The 20,590-nt window shown below is 40.8% G+C and overlaps 1 protein-coding gene across 50 annotated transcripts in view; it reads right to left on the reverse strand.

Moving 5' to 3' along the window:
- Positions 1–20,590, reverse strand: part of LOC118275730 (probable beta-tubulin polyglutamylase) — a 28,630-nt gene that overhangs the window by 6,022 nt on the left and 2,018 nt on the right. Inside the window, exons 1-18 of one of the 50 annotated variants that reach the window (XM_050695600.1) lie at positions 16,385–16,531; positions 12,155–12,762; positions 11,925–12,064; positions 11,628–11,845; positions 10,450–10,663; positions 9,848–10,104; positions 9,293–9,492; positions 8,676–8,748; positions 8,107–8,251; positions 7,574–7,835; positions 6,622–6,958; positions 6,165–6,209; positions 5,869–5,958; positions 5,607–5,651; positions 4,709–4,753; positions 4,548–4,592; positions 4,387–4,502; positions 3,437–3,575 (exon numbers count right to left, since the gene is read on the reverse strand). In XM_050695600.1, coding sequence (XP_050551557.1) covers positions 3,571–3,575; positions 4,387–4,502; positions 4,548–4,592; positions 4,709–4,753; positions 5,607–5,651; positions 5,869–5,958; positions 6,165–6,209; positions 6,622–6,958; positions 7,574–7,835; positions 8,107–8,251; positions 8,676–8,748; positions 9,293–9,492; positions 9,848–10,104; positions 10,450–10,663; positions 11,628–11,845; positions 11,925–12,064; positions 12,155–12,762; positions 16,385–16,395 — 2,856 coding nt within the window. In that variant the 5' untranslated portion in view covers positions 16,396–16,531 and the 3' untranslated portion in view covers positions 3,437–3,570. Of the gene's footprint in view, positions 1–669; positions 712–1,167; positions 1,360–1,842; positions 2,010–2,940; positions 3,092–3,436; positions 3,576–4,222; positions 5,652–5,707; positions 6,326–6,621; positions 6,959–7,573; positions 7,836–8,106; positions 8,252–8,675; positions 8,749–9,292; positions 9,493–9,847; positions 10,105–10,449; positions 10,664–11,147; positions 11,301–11,627; positions 11,846–11,924; positions 12,065–12,154; positions 12,763–16,384; positions 16,532–20,590 lie in introns of those variants that run through there. The other 49 variants (XM_050695570.1, XM_050695592.1, XM_050695605.1 and 46 more) reach the window with 49 other exon arrangements.

Genomic DNA, 20,590 nt, shown 5'->3' on the forward strand with positions numbered 1-20,590 from the left:
CAGAATTCTTACTGCATGCCAGATAGAGGGAACCCGTCTAAAAACCATCCCCTTCTCTACTCCTGTTTTTCGAGCTGGAGCTCCGGTAACCCGTAGTTCTGATTTGGGTACTTGAGTTATACTTTTGATACATTTGTATTAAACTTATGTCAAAATGATTCCGTTAGTAGTCGAAACTTGGAAATCTCTACGAGAAAAAGCGAGTTTTACTGCTTAGGACCCACAGCCAATGATGCTTTAAAACAGTTTTTGAGAGATATTATATTGGAGAGATTGGAGATTCCTAAGCAGTAAAACAATCTTAGAAAACTAAACACGTAAAGCACACATTCCATGATAAACTCGTTGGCGCAAGAATTCAAATATTTTCATCTTTTACTTTACAACTTGCACAAAGATCAAATTGAAAACCTTTCTTGTTAATATTTAGTTGCGCTAACTAGATGTTGGTTTGCGCAAACGGATCTATTTTGCGCAAATGTTTGGTTAATGATTTACTTCCTTTATTTTAGTAAAAGACAACAATATTTTAAGAAAATTAATAAAGAGCGGAACCATGACACCAAAGACAAAAAGATTCAAATTTCAAACATAATTAAGATAAGAAAAGATTGAAAAAGATAGAAATAGAAAAAAGAAGCATTTCCAAGCGTATATAATTTAGTATACCCCAATTTAGCCGCTGTGTTGATCCACGTCATCCATTCAGATCTGAGGGTTGAAAATTTGACGTTAGACCGTTACATATTCATCCAAGACATAAGATTGACAATATTTCAGATTGGCCCTACATGTGAAGCCTCTATATGAGATATGATAATGATAAAGAAATACATTGCGTCTTGCTTAAATTAATACATGCCTTATATTATACAATCCGAATACATAGTGGACCGGATACTCAGACTATGCGAGTTAATATTTTTTTGCACATCAGGCTGCGTTAATTTTTGTGCACCAGGGGCATATACTTGTCTAATCAATATATCTGTCAAAAATTGACTGCCTAATGTTATTGAATTTTTCTGATGTATAAATGGGATTTGGATTAGCGTATAATATCCATATTTGATAAGCAAAACGTGGTAGACGTTATGCTATCTTCATTTTTAAACGTACCTCTACGTTGTTTAATAGGAATAAACAGTTTCAAGTTCGTCCACATACCTATACTTCCTAGTATTGTTGGGCGAGAGACAGGCGAGATGTTTGAGCAGCGTGTGCCTTGCGACGGGCTCCGAGCACAGCTTGGCGGGCGGCAGGTCCACGCAGAACATGTTGCGCTGGTCGCCCAGGAACGTCGTCTGGTAGTTCTCCATCTTCAGTTGCAGGAGTAGCACGTCTTCTAGGTCGGCCTCGCTGGAAATTAATGACAAGTTTCTAAATCGATTTGGACAGGTAAAACATTTGCATACATCGTGCAAATGTTTTCGCCAGTTACGGGATTCATGTAGAGAGAGGATAAGCGAAATATTTATCAGAAATAATTGACTTCATGCGAATATACCTAGACAGCAGTGCGCGACAGTTAACACTAGAGGACTGACCGACAGACAAGACATTTTGACTGACCGACAGACAGACCTTTTTTTTTTATATTGTCATAATTATTAGCTTTGACGTACAAAAGTGCCTTCGCGGTGTATTTGAAATAAATAATTTTGACTTTAACTTTGACAGAAGAGAGATCTATCAATCTTGGCAGGCGGGAGGCAGGTTATAGAAATCACAGTCTCTGTCAAATGTGTCCCTTTGCCTGTGATACACTTTGCCGGCTCTAATGACACTAGTGGGAGGAGTAGGAATGATTACAAATAATATATTGTTGTCTGTGTCACTCACCTAGCGGAGTAGAGGAACTGCGCGAAGTGTATGTTGGAGACGCAGCCCTCCTTGTCCTCGCTGTCGGTGTACAGGTCGGTCTCGCGGTAGTACATGTACAGGAAGTCGTTCAGCTGCTTCGCGATCACGGCGCAGCGGTCCTTGTCGCACATCTTCGCCGGAGGACCCTGGTAATCACACAACCATCTGTATCTCTTTCGAACATTACTCGAAAACAATTGAGTATTACTCAAAAAAATAATCGAGCGTTACTAGAAAAGGATCGAGTTTCCTAGAAAAAATCGAGCGTCCTCGATTAGTTTCGAGCTTTAGTCGAAAACAATCGAAAGTTACTTGAAAATGATTGGATTACTATAGGATTAACAAATACGTGTTCTTAGAATAATAATAATAATATAGGACCACATTTTTCTACTTGGGTAAGAAGTATATTGGGGTAAAAAATCCACCGTCTAAATAAACCCAGTATAAGCTGATCGTCAAATGTGCAGAAAGCTGATACAAAGTGAGACCATGATAATTATGACATGACCATGGTTATAGCTTCGTATGCAGTGTATCAAGTTTACGAGATAAGTCGATAAAGCATGTGATTTACTAATAGCATAGCTTTAAGCGGGACAACATGCACTTTATGCAGTAGCCGACCGAGTCATGCACCCGTAAAACATATTTACAAAAATAAACAACATCATGCAGCGTGTTGCTGTAAGTGTTAGACACACAAGGTGCGTGCGTGTGGGCATTTCTTCGAAAAACTTTCAACATTTATACATTTCCGTCAAAACTCTTAGCCAGTTTAACTAAGGACCACCAAAGATGGGGCCTAGTAAGGCCGATGCCTGATAAGTCATCCGCAGGGTCCGTTCGTTCGTTCCTCCGGCTCGAAGAGCAGGAGTAAGAACAGGGTGGTTTTAGTCAGTAAGAGTCTGACACTCCCTCTCACCTCACCCAAGAATTATTTGGTTAAGAGTTCTGACTATAATATCAATTCCAACAAGTACTTTTGGCTCTAGATCACCAAACAATCTTTCGATAATGTTTTTCAAAGAAATCCCACGTGTATTAAAAGCCATGCATATAGGTGGTCACCTTTACATTGTAAGGCATGCGGAGTGACGCGGAGGCCTTGCGCAGGAACCGCAGCACTAGCGACGCGTGCGCCACGCCCAGCTCGTTGCTGGGGGACGATACCCGCTTCAAGACGTGCGTTAGGAATAGACCGAAGGCGCGACGAGCTTCGCCCATCCTGGAAAGTATATAGGTCTTGTTTAAGAGGTGGTTTGTGTCGATTTAAGAAGGATAGTCAAAGTAGATTTTCTTGGACTTTAGTAAAGCTTTCGATAACTTTGACTTCACTAAAGTTCTCAATAGTGCTAATATTTCTATTCTCGTATGCAGAATGAGATTTCTAGATATAGAAAAACCTAAAATATTACTACGCTAAACTTAAAAAAAATATGAAACACAACAGTAGCTATTTTGATGCAGATCATGACCAAATCTTTCAGGAGTTCCTCAGGGTAGTATATTGGGACCTCAATTATTTTTCACCAAACATTTGAAATGTATATTACAGTGATAATAAGACTTACGTGAGCTTCATCCCATCCATGAGTTGTCGTTTGACGAGTTCCTTGGCTCTCCTCGTGTCGTGATGTTGCGGCGTAGTCTCTCCCAACCAGACGGCCGGCGCCTGGCAGGTGATGCTCACTGCTTCGTAACGCTTTAGTCTATAATATTAATTAATATATTTATTAGTGTTCGTAGGTCGTTTAATGTAAGTATTCAGAAAAACCACGGGTTTAGTAGCTGAACACATTTCAATCAACCAAACTTCGTCTTTGAGATTAAAAAACGGGACAAAATACGAAACATAATCTCGTCGTCTTGAAGGAATCACATCCACCCATATACATATATCACTACATAGTATAAAACAAATTCGCTTTCTCTGTCCCTATGTCCCTTTGTATGCTTAAATCTTTAAAACTACGCAGCGGATTTTGATGCAGCTTTTTTTAATAGATAGAATGATTTAAGAGGAAGGTTTATATGCATAATATATCATCATTGCACCCATAAGAAGCTGGGGCGGGTCGCTAGTTTAATCTATACTAATATTATAAAGCTGAAGAGTTTGTTTGTTTGAACGTGCTAATCTCCAGAACTACTGGTCCGATTTGAATAATTCTTTTTGTATTGAATAGTGCATTTATCGAGGAAGGCTATAGGCTATAAAACATCACGGTACTATCAATAGGAACCGAGCAGAGCGGGTAAAACCGCGCGGAAGCAGCTAGTGTGTAATATATCATCATTGCACCCATGCGAAGCTGGGGCGGGTGGGTAGTTGAAGTATACCTCTGCGGCGTGTCAGTGGCTAGTTGAATGTATAAAGTAATGTACCTCTGCGGCGTGTCGGTGGCTAGTTGAATGTATAAAGTAATGTACCTCTGCGGCGTGTCGGTGGCTAGTTGAATGTATAAAGTAATGTACCTCTGCGGCGTGTCGGTGGCTAGTTGAATGTATAAAGTAATGTACCTCTGCGGCGTGTCGGTGAGGCTGGTGGCGACGGTGGCGTGCTGGAAGTGGGGCAGCACGTGCGAGTGCACCAGCAGGTTGTAGTTGTGGCTAGTTGAATGTATAAAGTAATGTACCTCTGCGGCGTGTCGGTGGCTAGTTGAATGTATAAAGTAATGTACCTCTGCGGCGTGTCGGTGGCTAGTTGAATGTATAAAGTAATGTACCTCTGCGGCGTGTCGGTGAGGCTGGTGGCGACGGTGGCGTGCTGGAAGTGGGGCAGCACGTGCGAGTGCACCAGCAGGTTGTAGTTGTGGCTAGTTGAATGTATAAAGTAATGTACCTCTGCGGCGTGTCGGTGGCTAGTTGAATGTATAAAGTAATGTACCTCTGCGGCGTGTCGGTGAGGCTGGTGGCGACGGTGGCGTGCTGGAAGTGGGGCAGCACGTGCGAGTGCACCAGCAGGTTGTAGTTGTGGCTAGTTGAATGTATAAAGTAATGTACCTCTGCGGCGTGTCGGTGGCTAGTTGAATGTATAAAGTAATGTACCTCTGCGGCGTGTCGGTGGCTAGTTGAATGTATAAAGTAATGTACCTCTGCGGCGTGTCGGTGGCTAGTTGAATGTATAAAGTAATGTACCTCTGCGGCGTGTCGGTGGCTAGTTGAATGTATAAAGTAATGTACCTCTGCGGCGTGTCGGTGAGGTACCTCTGCGGCGTGTGGCGGTGAGGTACCTGGTGGCGACGGTGGCGTGCTGGAAGTGGGGCAGCACGTGCGAGTGCACCAGCAGGTTGTAGTTGTGGCTAGTTGAATGTATAAAGTAATGTACCTCTGCGGCGTGTCGGTGGCTAGTTGAATGTATAAAGTAATGTACCTCTGCGGCGTGTCGGTGGCTAGTTGAATGTATAAAGTAATGTACCTCTGCGGCGTGTCGGTGAGGCTGGTGGCGACGGTGGCGTGCTGGAAGTGGGGCAGCACGTGCGAGTGCACCAGCAGGTTGTAGTTGTGGCTAGTTGAATGTATAAAGTAATGTACCTCTGCGGCGTGTCGGTGGCTAGTTGAATGTATAAAGTAATGTACCTCTGCGGCGTGTCGGTGGCTAGTTGAATGTATAAAGTAATGTACCTCTGCGGCGTGTCGGTGAGGCTGGTGGCGACGGTGGCGTGCTGGAAGTGGGGCAGCACGTGCGAGTGCACCAGCAGGTTGTAGTTGTGGCTAGTTGAATGTATAAAGTAATGTACCTCTGCGGCGTGTCGGTGGCTAGTTGAATGTATAAAGTAATGTACCTCTGCGGCGTGTCGGTGAGGCTGGTGGCGACGGTGGCGTGCTGGAAGTGGGGCACCTCTGCGGCGTGTCGGTGGCTAGTTGAATGTATAAAGTAATGTACCTCTGCGGCGTGTCGGTGAGGCTGGTGGCGACGGTGGCGTGCTGGAAGTGGGGCAGCACGTGCGAGTGCACCAGCAGGTTGTAGTTGTGGCTAGTTGAATGTATAAAGTAATGTACCTCTGCGGCGTGTCGGTGGCTAGTTGAATGTATAAAGTAATGTACCTCTGCGGCGTGTCGGTGGCTAGTTGAATGTATAAAGTAATGTACCTCTGCGGCGTGTCGGTGGCTAGTTGAATGTATAAAGTAATGTACCTCTGCGGCGTGTCGGTGGCTAGTTGAATGTATAAAGTAATGTACCTCTGCGGCGTGTCGGTGAGGCTGGTGGCGACGGTGGCGTGCTGGAAGTGGGGCAGCACGTGCGAGTGCACCAGCAGGTTGTAGTTGTGGCTAGTTGAATGTATAAAGTAATGTACCTCTGCGGCGTGTCGGTGGCTAGTTGAATGTATAAAGTAATGTACCTCTGCGGCGTGTCGGTGAGGCTGGTGGCGACGGTGGCGTGCTGGAAGTGGGGCAGCACGTGCGAGTGCACCAGCAGGTTGTAGTTGTGGCTAGTTGAATGTATAAAGTAATGTACCTCTGCGGCGTGTCGGTGGCTAGTTGAATGTATAAAGTAATGTACCTCTGCGGCGTGTCGGTGGCTAGTTGAATGTATAAAGTAATGTACCTCTGCGGCGTGTCGGTGGCTAGTTGAATGTATAAAGTAATGTACCTCTGCGGCGTGTCGGTGGCTAGTTGAATGTATAAAGTAATGTACCTCTGCGGCGTGTCGGTGAGGCTGGTGGCGACGGTGGCGTGCTGGAAGTGGGGCAGCACGTGCGAGTGCACCAGCAGGTTGTTGTTGTGGCTAGTTGAATGTATAAAGTAATGTACCTCTGCGGCGTGTCGGTGGCTAGTTGAATGTATAAAGTAATGTACCTCTGCGGCGTGTCGGTGGCTAGTTGAATGTATAAAGTAATGTACCTCTGCGGCGTGTCGGTGGCTAGTTGAATGTATAAAGTAATGTACCTCTGCGGCGTGTCGGTGGCTAGTTGAATGTATAAAGTAATGTACCTCTGCGGCGTGTCGGTGAGGCTGGTGGCGACGGTGGCGTGCTGGAAGTGGGGCAGCACGTGCGAGTGCACCAGCAGGTTGTAGTTGTGCTGCACCACCTGGTACGGGATGTTGTTGTTCAGAGACGTCGAGCACACCGGGATGCCCGTCACTGGGTCTATAACAAACAATGACCGTGTCATATCGCATGAATGAGTATCATACATAAGATTACCCGAAGCTGCGGACTACCTAGCGGGTTTACCGGGGCTCCGGCTCGACAAGCAGAAGAAGGAACGGGGTGGTTTTTAGTCAGTAAGAGTCTGACACTCCCTCTCGCTTTGCCCTGGCGAGAGAAGTCATTGGATTATTTTCCCCCCTGACAAAAAAAAAATACATAAGATTACAGTTGAAACATCTTTATTTTGACGTGGGAATATCATTCAAGGACTTCTCTGGCCTTGGGTGAGGCGTGAGGGAGTGTCAAACTCTTACTGACTAAAAACTACCCCGTTCCTTCTGTTACGCTGCCGCAACGGAGTTGAAACATCTCTTTAGGTCTAAAAGCGTAATACAACTTTGCTATCAACAACAAATTAACAATTATCTAAAGGGTTATTAAATAAAAGTCTTTACATCTAATGATTAATTAACTGCCAGTTTGAATTACATACATAATTATTTATTTGTATCTTAGTAGAGATAGAATTTGGATACAAGCTATGTAGCTTGTATCCAAAAAACAAAACGAGTCAAAATTCTAGACAAATAAATACCTACAAATCTCACTCACCCAAATACTGCGAATACTTCTGCCAAGAATTTTGCGAGGGGAATATCCTGACGAATCCCCCGCGGCGCGCATATTGCGCCCGGACAGCGCGCACGAGGCGGAGCTCCTCCCCGGTGAGCGAGGCCAGGCCTGCGCCCCCGGAGCCCGAGCTACTGGCCGTGGTGGTGGTGTTGGTGCCACCACTGCTACCACTGCCGTGCGCGTCTGAAGACCCACGTTTGCCGCGGACGAATACGTTCTCCGCTGAATGTACGCGTCGACACTGGTAGTGAATGAGAGATGTGAAATAAGTAATTGTAAAAAAGGCTTTGTTTTATTTGTGACAGAACGGTTTTTGTAGTTAAGTTAGGATCCCAGTTTGGCTCGAAATCAGTCGAGCACAACCGAAATAGTATATGTACCAAAATAATAGTAGTATAGACATAATTCTATGAATTACAAACTTTATTATTTCCTTTGATAATTTTCTATCATAAGGATAAACAAATAATCGTTAACTAGTTGTTAGTAAGTCAACCATTAGACAAACTCACCGCCCCGATCCTCATCTTCAAGGAGTTGCTCTGCGTGGATATGTCAGCCTTGGTCATGGGCACGGCGGGCAGCCCGACCAGTGTCAGCGTGTCTGCCAGGAGAGCTGACTTCACGCGCGCGTCCAGGGGACTCTCACACGCCAGGCTGGAGATATGGAGCAGAAACAATAGTTTTTTAAGCATTTACGGCCGAGATTAATATTCGACCGAAAACTTAGGATTTTGACAAAAATGTCTAAAGAAGTAATGTCAACAATCTAATAATATTGCATGTTAGCGGGTTGTAGTTTAATAGTGACACTGAATAATTAGTGTTTTCCTTAGAACATAAAGAAACAATTTAAGGCCTATGAACATATCACGAATGAATTGAATGTAATCCCAGCCGGCTAATCAGTACCTTTGGTATCAGTTTGCTTTACGTTTAAAGTAATCGAAACGAGAGCTCGTTAAAGGTAAAGCAAACTCGTACTAAAGGTACTGATTGGATGATTCATTAGCACCGACCAATGGGTACCTCTACCATGATGGTTCATTTGCTCCGGCCAATCAGAGCATGTATTGTTTACCTGGGAGATAGATTGATTTCCAGCAGCCACGGCTTCAGCATGTCGTCGATCAGAATATCATACCCGAACAACTCTGAAATATCGACACAACATCTCATTTGCTGGGCTTTACCTATATTTTAATTACAAACATTTTAATGTGTTGTTTATTCAAGTAACTGTTTGACGAAGCAACTCGACTAGTTTCAAGTTACGGCAGAGCTCATAGCCGTGATCAGAATTGATACAGCGGCCGTCGCGAAGCCCACATAGGTATTAAACAATTTAGGTGCCCTTGTCAAACAGTTGCATGGCTTATAATTGATCATAATTATAACATTCCTAAAGATTATTTTATTTTTATATCTCTTTAACTGAATATTAGTATTACATTGTTCTCACATAGTTGAAGCCATCGAAAGAATATACCCAAGAATTGTATTGTGAAAGTTTCTTGCTCGTTCTTCTCCATAGGAATCTACACTTTGAAACAAGCAAATATCTTCACTAGAGGACTGACCGACAGACAGACATTTTTAATATTATAATATTTGCTTTGACGTTCAAAAGTGCCTTCCTGGTCTATTTGAAATAAATAATTTTGACTTTGACAGTAATAATAAAACAAGATGACTCACCAAAACAATTAAAGAAGTTGGGAACGAACACCCTGGCGGCCGCGGTGATGGTTTGTGCGGAGGACAGTATGGACTTGACCACCAGGTCCTCAATGGCGGCCATCAGTGCCGTGGTGTTGCGCCCCTGCTTTCGAAGGTGGCGGAGTAAGGCTGATAGCGTCCACTTGTGACCTATATTGCCGGCGTTGGGGTCGTCACATCTAGGAAAAAATTACATTAATAATTATGGTAGTTTGGTAAAGTCAATGTTACTGCTGGGTAAATAGTGTCTCGGTAGGATTCCTGAATTCATTATTAAGTTTCGAAATCGTCAATGGACATCGGTTGTCTTTTTGTCACAAGAAGAAATCTCCCCTTTAACATCCCTATATGCAATCTAGATGGCGAATAATAGCTCAATTTCGACCACAATTTAATTTCTCTCAGACTACAATTTTCTAATGGGCCTCTGCAAGATGAACTCAAGCCCTTGTAGACCTTCTAAATGGAAATGAGTCCAATGAACGAAAAGAGAACATACATTAGGCAAAATGGAATTAACCACAAAGAACTTACTTGATATAATCCGTATGGTACTTATTGATGCTGTAGTTGCAGAGATGCATGCACGGGTTCCAGAGGTTCTTGTTGGTCTTGTCATACTTCACCGTGGCGAACCTCACAAGGCCCTCCTCATACAAGTAGATGAGGAGAGGGTCTATGGAGGTCACGCACACGTACAGGCGGAGGTCGCATTTATGACCTCCGATCAAAAGAGGCTTGTCTATGTATTTCGCTACTACCACGTTCTCGCCTTTTGGTATTTGTTCCGGCTGTGGAATGAGGTGCTTGGATTAATTTCTGGTGTATTGGAAAATAGACTTTATTAACTGTTGTGATAAGACATTTTTAAGACATAAAATCTATTTCTTTTTTTATCGGTTTAACTTTGTTAACCATAAGCTCTGACTTTACTCAGGCACTGCGCAAATCGTGCGTTCAAAATTACAAAATAGTTTGCTTTTTAGATTAGAGATAATTTTCTCTGTAAGGATATTATTTTCTTTTATAATGAACACTATACTAGTACTACGTAATATGTGGGTCAACGTTTTTCTAATTTACCTATCATTATTTTGAAGCTGAACTATTTACAGAAAATCCATAAAACTACTCACAGAATTAACAATATAAATCCCCCGTCCCCTGCTCGAGGCGGCCGGCTTCACAATCCAGGGTCCCTTGGTCCGGTAATGGGTGGAGCACAACTCTTTATACTCGGCCGGCATCAGGAATGTGGTCGGGATGAAGTCAAACTGCTTCAACCCTCGGAAGTACTGCATTTTTTCTACATTTTTAAATAGCTTGTCTTTACGGGTCAGCTCGTAGGATCTGGAGAAGAGAGGTTAGAGTTAGAGAGAGAGTGGCGTAAGAGTAAGAGAGGGAACTCTAGCATAGTTATTGTATAGTTTAATAGTGGCAGAACTTTACACTTATAAGAATTTCTAAATCTCACTAAGTGTCAGCAATATTTAGACTGCTTGTATGTGTATGTGCGCCAAACCAAAAACTATGATTGAGTGTTTAACTAAAGCCACCAAATGTCATGTCTTTTGTTAAATCTAGGCAAAACATTAAACAACCTAAAGCAACGATGGGCAAAGCACTTAGTACATCCCCCGTGAACATTTGAACATGAATATTTTGATAGACGACCTATAATAAATTAGGTAGTTACATTACGTTGCCTAACGCAGAACAAAAGCACGTTCTTTTAATGATAGGTTTTTCTTCGCCATTGTTGTTTTTATTCTTTGATCTCTAATGATGCTGGTTTCTCCAGCACTAATCTACAGCAAAGTTGAGCGAAGTTTACCTTGGGAAATGATTGACTTTCTGGTAAACCTGCATGGATTGGAGGACATCGAAGGGGATCATGGGAGCGGACCATATGAGGTTCCACGTGGGGCAGTCGAGGTCCACCTCGAGCAGACCGTGCGCGTTCAGCAGTTCGCGGACCAGCTCCGGCCTATAGTGAACTACTGTCAATATTCTTGAATCATGAGCTATTTCATAGGTATTTGAATGAGGAGGCTTAAGGGATATCTAGCTTTTGAACAAGATCTTAACATCAGTATTTCACGTAATTTTTTCAACACGAAATTTCTCGGTTATGGAGTGTCTCCATTGCTAAGCCGTGGTGTCTCACGACTTTAAGTTAACAGTTTTGTCTACAAAAATGAAAAGTGGATTTGCGAAATCGCGAAAATGTAACGTGTGGGTATGACATGATTTAAAAAAGTACAAATTCAACAATACTGACAGTAATTCACCATTCCCCAATATTCTTTCTCACCTGGGGAAATGGTTCACTCGTTGGTACGGAGACAAGGATCTTAGGACATCAGGCTTCGGGTGGAGACCTGACCAGAGTAGGTTGAAGTCCTTGGTTTCCGACACCGCCTCCTGAAGACCATGGGCTTGGAGTAACCGGTGCAGGAGTTTGGTCTCCGTATTAATCAGTTTGTATGTGATCTTCAGAAGACGAGCTGGCATATGACTGCTTTCTAGGACCTGGTAAGAATGTACAGTATAAATAGCTGTGGAACAAAAAGATGATCTTTTTAAAAGTTTTTAATAGAAATAGTTTTACCTTGACGCTCTCCACCTCCTTAACCAGCAAATGTTCCGAGTCGTCGCTGTCGACGGAAGGTGAGTTCGCTCGCTGTGACACCGGGACCTTACGCTTGTGCTTACCCTTATTCTTCTTGCTTTTCTTCTCTTCTTTTCCATCTAGACAGACGAGTTATCACAATTAGATTTATGAAACTGCATAAAGTCAGTAAACTTTTTTGAAGACGTAATTATTGTAAGTCAACGCACCTTTAGAAGCACCATGAGGCGGCGGTTCTTCAGGAGGCTTGATGTTAGCAGTCGTGTTCTCTATGTTCAGATGTTTCTTCAGCGTGATCTTACTCAAGTCATTGAGCACGTCCTCGATGTCCCTCTTGTGCGACATCGGGTCCTGCGCCTCGTGGCCCTGCTCGTCCATACACACCGTCTCGGCAAGGTTCGAGTCACTCACGTGCCGCACCACGTAAGCACTGCCGTTATACTTAGAATTACTAGTCCCAAACGTCTCCATAACATCGTGCATTATATTCTTAGATCTCATGGAAAACGTGTGCGGTTCCGCCACCAATCTTCGCGCCATATTCTTAGCTTTATTCAGTAGTATTGTAGTCCCTGTGTTGTTCCCTTTCGTTTTGGTCTCCGATTCCACGGAAGGAGTTCTAGATGCAAGGACGCACGATCTGAATACCAGAACGGCGCCTTTAGAGCCCAGAGGCCCTCCCGATATCCAATCCGACACAGAACCTTCATTTTCTTTGGTTGTGGCTTCATCGTCACATTTTCGCATTATGTCTTCGTTCGGTTTGTCTGTCATAAGGCCTGATGTAGACGGATTCGAGGTCTCTGATACATGTGGACTGGAAATAAGATAACGATATAGACAGGTGAAGTTTGTAAGAGTTACCGGACACTGGACCACTAACAGCTTTTAACTAGTCACAGTCAGTGATGGTGTATTTGCTAATACCACTATCAATCGTAGTCACTATTGGATCGATGTACTTAATCATTGTTTGAATACAAAATTTTGTTTCCATCTTTAGTTTATGTTGCCGAAATATTAACGTTCAGTTTGCATCGGTCAAATCTGTATCAAACCATGTCAATGTAGTTGTAGACGCCACTATTTCCAAAAGTGGCCCAATGTGCGGAAAAATACTTGGAGGAACTTTTTATAAAACTTAAAACTACTTATTAACATAAAAATTGAAAACATCAAAACGTCATGCCCATGCGCTGACAAGCGATGCATGCAAAAATACGAAGTGATACAAAATTGAGATACGAGCGTAACGTATCAATACATTGACGTAAAAAACGTGTTAAAGTTAGAGGTTGCAATAGGAGCGTTGCAATAAACAAGCATGGTAACATATGGTCGCTACGGTCATTCAATGAGGCGATTGTCCCACCGTATATGGCAAAGGCCGGTACGTACACATATTCTATTCAATCAGTTTGTTGTCAAGAGTGACATACTTGCTGCAAACCAGCCTTTGACCGACTACACAGAATTGTAAACTGTAGTACGAATCAGTTTAGCGTTATGTTTCATTGAATTCTAACAAGAAAGAGATTAATGCGTTTTCATGTTTTTCAATGAAACAGATAATTAGGTAATTTCCTTTAGGTACTTAATTGAGACAGGTGGTTCAACGCGTACTATCTAAATAGGAAGGATGAGATGACAAGATACCATTATCTTATAAAACTTATTTTCAACTTTTTCAAAACTGATGCACAAAGGATTTTTTTGAGGGGTGAAAGTCGTCCAATGATTCTCCCGTCTTGGGCGAGAAGAAGTGTCAGACTCTTACTGACTAAAAACCACCCCGTTCCTACTTCTGCTTTTGAGCCAGAGCCCCGGTAAACCCGCTAGGTAGGCCGCAACTTCGTATCAGAAGACAGAAAGGGCTACTGTGCTATTCTCCAGAGGTAAGCCAATTCATAGTGTGAAAACTCCAAAACGACCTATCAATATGAAGTCCAACACAAAACATTACCACAAAGAAATAAACCTTACGTCATCATCAACTACTCATTAATCATCGACGATATAAAATAAACACATTAATAATACAATATTTACGTAATTAACTGATATGTATTCGAAATATTCATGACCCATTTGGGTGCCAATTCACCAGTCACCGTACTCAACCATATTCGGCGACATTTATGACCCGGGCTGGAGACTGGCGGGCAAAATCGGCCAAATTCAGTTTTGTGCACGCAAACCTAACTGTCAAACTTTATGAACACAATCTGCTTCAAAATTCCGATCGAATGGTACAAGTTGTTACGAAATTGTTTGCATATTTGAATTTTAGGTTCGTTTTCTTATATGCATACGTATTCTAGGGTTTGAAAATGGTATATTCGTTTTGATTTAATGGTTGTTTGATTTAAATTAGCTAGAAAGTAGACTGAAATATTTGCGACATTCACGAGGCAGGAATGTTATTAGAAACTCCCTTTACTAAATCTAATAGGAACATGAAAATTTTGGTCACATACGAAGCCTACGATAAAAAGAGCATTACAGATCTCTCATGAACTTGGGTCACATACTTATTTAAGGAGCTTTGCTTAACCGTACTTGAAGTACCTACAATAAAATGACACATTTTTATAAAAAAAAAGGAAACAAAATCAATATAGCATAATGTGTCCATCCAGCGTGACGAGGCAATACCCTGAGGGTTGCCAAACGAGAGTTTCCGTAGCAACGAGTCTATCGATCGCTGGTTTTATGGCCACATGGGCACACGCTGAGGGTGACACCCCTGCTTTTAGGGTGCGGACAACGTACTGGGCGTTACTTCCTTTTTTATTTTATTTTTTAAACCTGTTCAGTGACGTGAGGTGAGATATCGTGAAATAATCGCTCGCGTTAATCGATTAAACTTGGATCGATGCGCGTGATTGTCAACGATTAGTTTTCTATAGATAACTGTTTTGAATACAATTTAAATTAAAGTCTAGATGTTGTAAAAATAGATGGGAATAGAATTAAATTATACAGTTCTAGTTATTTATATTCATTCACATGGGGATTTTATGTAAAGCTCGCTTTTTTACGATCGCCAGCGAAACCGTAATGTGATGTCAGTTCAAAACCTTTATAAAATTAACACAACCAGCAAGATCTAAGATAAAAGTGTAGCCTTAGGGTGAATACAACCACTTGTCACACGTAGTCTTTAAATATTTCGAAAAGAAATGACACTGTCACCATCACCAGGATACAGCCCAGACAACAATTAAGTGCCTGGTTTACTGTCTAAGTGAGAATTTATAAATAGAAACCCAAGTCAAGCGAATAATATTTCGTATTCCTACTTCCATTGACGATAGGAGTCTCCAAAGAGATTTTAGAAAGACGCACTTACGTTTGTTGGAATTGGTCTAAAATTCTGACTAACACAGATCCAATAGTCATATCTATATTAAAACAAACGCTATAGCTCGTAGGGTTGTGATCTCATGACGTCACATTCCCGCTCCGCTCATCAATGAATCAGCGACCCGATATATCGTGCCGATTCTTGATGCAAGCGGCGATACACTGCAAATCTGTTCCGTACAAGACGAACTCGCATGTTTCCTTACAAAGCTATTTATATTTACGTACATGGCTGCACATTGAGCAAACAAAAGCCAGTGTAAACTGACCGTCGAATGTGCGGAAAGATTGTACAAAGCGAGACCATAATAAATTGGTTTTTCTTTATATATGTATATACCCTGATGTGTGTGTACGTATAGTGTGCATATTAATTAACCAGGTCAGAATAAGTTTATATTAGCTTAGTAGTTTAAGCCTCAGAATAGCACTAGGTAAAGTGATTGTTTTTTTTTTCTTTACTATTCTTGCGTGAGAAACAAGTGGTGTTTATAGTTACAGTAATTGTTTTTTCATTTCATATGCACATTTATAACAGGTAGGTAACAAGATTTATTATGAAAATAAATTATTGTTTTTTTTTCCTTCATTCTTAGATAGATGTTTCCGTTTAAAAGCAAATGATTGGCTTGTCATGAAGAATTCAACGAAAGCTATATAAATATTTTTGAAATGATAGTTAGGATTCAGGAGTAATATAAGTAATAACACACATAAATTTAGTATTTATATCACTTGCACATGTGCGAAATAGTTTGAGACGTTATCACACATTGTTAAAAATTTAAGTACGATCGTACGACAGAAAAAATGCACAAAAAATCCAAATCGACTAAAACAATAAAATGCATACCAATTAAACCGTTCACATTTAATTAAGTAAATAAACAGAAGGCCTTGTATTACCATTAAGTAATCTGCACATAATATTAACCTAGAAAAACATCAGACCCTATCAAAACTAATCCACGAAAACTTAAACATATAACAAAACTTCTTGCTTAAAATTAAAAAGCATGACTCAAGTACAACACAAAAAAAAAGCGACAATCTAAACTGTTGCAAGTACTCACACAAAAACCATGGCTATTTAATTGTGGAGAATATTGAGTCAGCGGCCCAAATATATCGATGTAAATAAACCAATAAACAACGCGCGGGCGACAGCGCGACACGTCCGTCGGGCGCGAAACACGCCGGGCGACTGACGATGACTAGGAACTCCGAAATCCTGCAGTGATTCGAGTTGACAAGTGCATGAATACAATGCAAGGGTGTATTGTGTACCTACATTGTAAGAGGGTATTGTGTGTTTAACTTGACTTTGCTTTCATCAATACCTGCCTATGTGTAATGTGGGGGACGATTTTGAATTCAGTTCAGTAAAGTTCTAAGGGATTTCGTTGACGGTGTGCTTTAGTAGATTATGTGGGATTTGGAGTATAAACGCTACTTATGAATTGACTTGTCGCTATTTATAAATTAGGTAGTCCCTTGTAAGCGGTGTGTTGAAGAGTAGAAAACCTATATTTATCACCTCCTAAACCTATTTTTCTCGTAGATAATTTCGTCGTAATTAAGAGGCGACAACGCGAAGCGTGGAGATTTTGGCAGATTGGGATACCCACATATGTAGGTCATGCTGGTCACAGAGACCCACGGTTAAGCTGTGGACTGCTACGGGTTGTTGATGATGAGACCTTTGTCTCAATTCTCCGAAGATATGAAAATAAACATTCGTTAAATAAGTATAACCATTGGCACCAGTTATGCTTTACTTTCTACTTGAATTGGAATTGAAGTAAGAGACTTCTCTACAATTCCAAAGAACCTTAATTCGAAATCCTATAAAGTAATCCCTAATCCAACGAATAACAAACAATTACAAGCTGTATTTTACAAATATTAGGGTAATTACAGATTATACTTTACAAATTCATTATTTCCGTCCGTGTACGGCGCCCATAAACATTGTTGACATCAAACAGGCTTGCTCCTAACATTCCCCATTTAACATTACTCAAAAAAAGGGGTCACGAAGTATTTCTTTCCTTTCGAATCGTAAATTAATTGTTTCCTGAATAATGTATTTCAATATCTCAGTACATGAGGACAAGAGCAGGTCAACCTATACCAAAAGGCCAAATATCTTCAGTCAATTTTATACCTTATTGCGATAGAATAAAGATATTGCGATCTGCATTTTGATTGATAATATTGTATGTAACCGATTGACAATACAATTGCAAAAATCACGCAAAAGTACGGTATATGGTCTTCAAGAAATGGATTGCAGAAATGGTGACCCAGTTGTGTTCGGCCTCGTAACACCAGACTCCACAAATGTAGGGTGAATGCTTTTAAAGTACGATGAGATGTTTCGGCTTTAGGGTGAAGAGAGATCTCGGTTCGTTTTCGCATAAAGATTAGCTGGAGGAATTCTGAGTGGAACTCTCTCAGTAATGTTGTTTTTTTGCCTTCTGGAAACACAAGTAGGATTGGAGAATCTTTTGCCTATTAAATTGTAGCTATAATAGTATTTGGAGTCTTATACAAAGATGACTACAAACTTTTCGAAATGGGGCAGTTGAAACCGCTGTGGAGAGTTGGTCAAAAGTTTATTCAGACATTACTTCAGTAGTATGATCGATTAGTTTATCCAGGAACAAATATTGTTCTTTAAAGTTTTTCTTTGCCACCACAAACACTCCTATGGGGTAAATAAAAGAATACCTATGAATATTTTATGATAGAGAGTGCACCCTTGTAGACATCGCGTGTTGTGGAATGCGATACCTTGTTTGTTTCTCAATAAATATTGACGTTTAATTGGAAAAGTCGAGGTCTTGAGAATTTGGCAGCTGGACTCCTGAATATAATATGAATCTTAAGCCACGGCTAAGTAGGGTACGATTGAACTAAAGAAAAATGACCAGAAGACATTTATTCTTTAATCCTTGCATATTTGTTTACATTCTTTACGTATTTTCCCATTTTATACCAAAAGCAAATCTGCACTCCAAAGACATAATAGCATAATCAAGCAACTTTTAAGTAGTTTCCCCAAAAATCGTGACTTCAATGAGTAGCGCTTACACGATGATGGGGCAAAAAAAACGTCCATCAGTACCAGGTACAGACTTCGCGTGAAGAAACCAACTACCGAGGGGTGATATTAAGAGTACATTGAGCTGTGAACATACTGCGCGAGGTAACTTTGGTATGCGACAAAAAAGTCTACAAGAATGGGTAAATAGAATACAAAAGTCTCTTAAAAAATATCGTGTCGTATAAAATAGGGGATGACGTAGAATGTCGTGGTGGTCCAGTGGTTTAAGACGCCCGCTACATATGACTGAGTGGGCAAGTACCAATGTGACATTTCCGAGTTATATGTCTTTTCTAAGATTATTTAGACACCACTGACAAACGGTGAAGGAATACATCGTGATGAAACCTTGGCTTATAATTTCTAATTATAAGTTTAAAAATTGCCAACCCGCATTGAGCAAGCGTAGTGATTAATACTCAAACCTTCTCCGTGTGTGAAGAGACCTTTGGTCAACCGTGGCCACTTATAGGCTGATGGTGTGATTGGTGTAAGTAGATAGGTAGGACAAATCCGTATCCTTACGTTTCTATTTTATCTAACTTTTTACTAAACAATCGGTTAGTCATAGTCTTACAGATTTGTTTGCCTAAGATATCTTTTAAGACATTTTTGTAAAGAACCCTTTTTGTACACTAACCATACAAGATTCCGTTTGCGTGAGTACATGTCTGACCAATTTTAATGGGTCCAACTAAATATTTGAGTAGTTTAGTTAAGTACTACAGTGTGAACTTGAAAACTCCTAATGTGTTTCAACCTTAGCCTATAAACACGGTGTTTGAGGTAGGCAAAAGTAATACTTTTAAATAACTACTATGAGTGGAATTCATTGGATTTTTGGAATTGAAAGTGTTTGAAAGAACCAAGGACGGCCGTTTAATCTATTGTAAAGTTACGTGAAAAGTTTCTATTTAGTTAATTGCTGAAAAATAGAGTGGGCGTTATAGTGTTTGTAGGTGACATCGTAACCATGAAATTGACGAATCGATTTTTTTTTGTTGATGACTTTAAAAGACGATGTTTCGAGTGTGTTCCTGTTAATTTACTTATTTATTTAATTCAAAAGTTACAACGGCAACGGTACCAGTGTACAACCAATTAAACCAACTTACACACATAACTAAAACATTATTAAACAGGAATTAACAGCATTCATAAGTTCGCCTCGCGTTAAGTATCAAAGAAAAGTCCTTTCATTATCGGTTAGTTGTTTCATGTTTGTTTATAGATCATACTTCACATCACACTGTTTATGTTTCTCCAGGTAATTAAGTGATCTAAATAATATGAATGAGCAGGGATACATATTATGGTTATCTCGTTCGCGCATGTTTTTTTTTCTTTTCTTGTCATCTTTTCCAATCTTACTGGTTGGATTTTCACTTCAACTGGCAAAGGGTCATTGGGATTTGAAGCCAGCCAGAAGCCATTTTCACTCAACCTTGCTACCATTATTGATTGACGCTTACACAATATATCTACACTACTACTATTGCGGTTTCCATGCAAACATACTCCATAACATGACGAATTAATTTTAAAATGGTACCAAGGTATTAAAGCTATTCATTACATTTTACGGCTTATTTACGTAACTGTCTGACGAGGTTACCCCACTAGTTTCTGCTACACATAACTATGAGCCCCTAGCGTTGCTTGAAACTAATCGAACTATCTTGTCAACAGTTAAACATATAACAAAATTAATATGTCTCACGATAGTTTTAGTTCAAACTTCAGTACAGTAGTAGTAGTTAGTACGAGTTTGCTTTACGTTTAAAGTAATAAAAACGAGAGCGAGTTCAAAAAAAACAAACTCATACCAAAGGTATGTTCACAGGCCCGCATCATACACATAGCACGCATCGTACGCATTCCGTATGACGTCATCAGTACGCGTCGCATGTACCTAGGCATTGCCGATGATGCGGTGCGTACGATGCGAATCAGTGGACGCAGTTGTAGTATGCGAATTAGTAGGAATTGCTATATAAAGCAAACTAAAATCCGTTGCGTACCATGGGTATAGTACAAAAATACGAAGTTATCTTTCGTCAACGGTGTGTACGTTATGTACCGAGCCTACAGCTTAATAGATATTGTAAGAAGACACGCGAAATAATATTTCCTGGCTCTCAAAAATACCGTTAACTTTTTATGACGAACC

The sequence above is a fragment of the Spodoptera frugiperda genome, chromosome 8 (genome assembly GCF_023101765.2).
Source record: "Spodoptera frugiperda isolate SF20-4 chromosome 8, AGI-APGP_CSIRO_Sfru_2.0, whole genome shotgun sequence".
NCBI lineage: Eukaryota > Metazoa > Arthropoda > Insecta > Lepidoptera > Noctuidae > Spodoptera > Spodoptera frugiperda.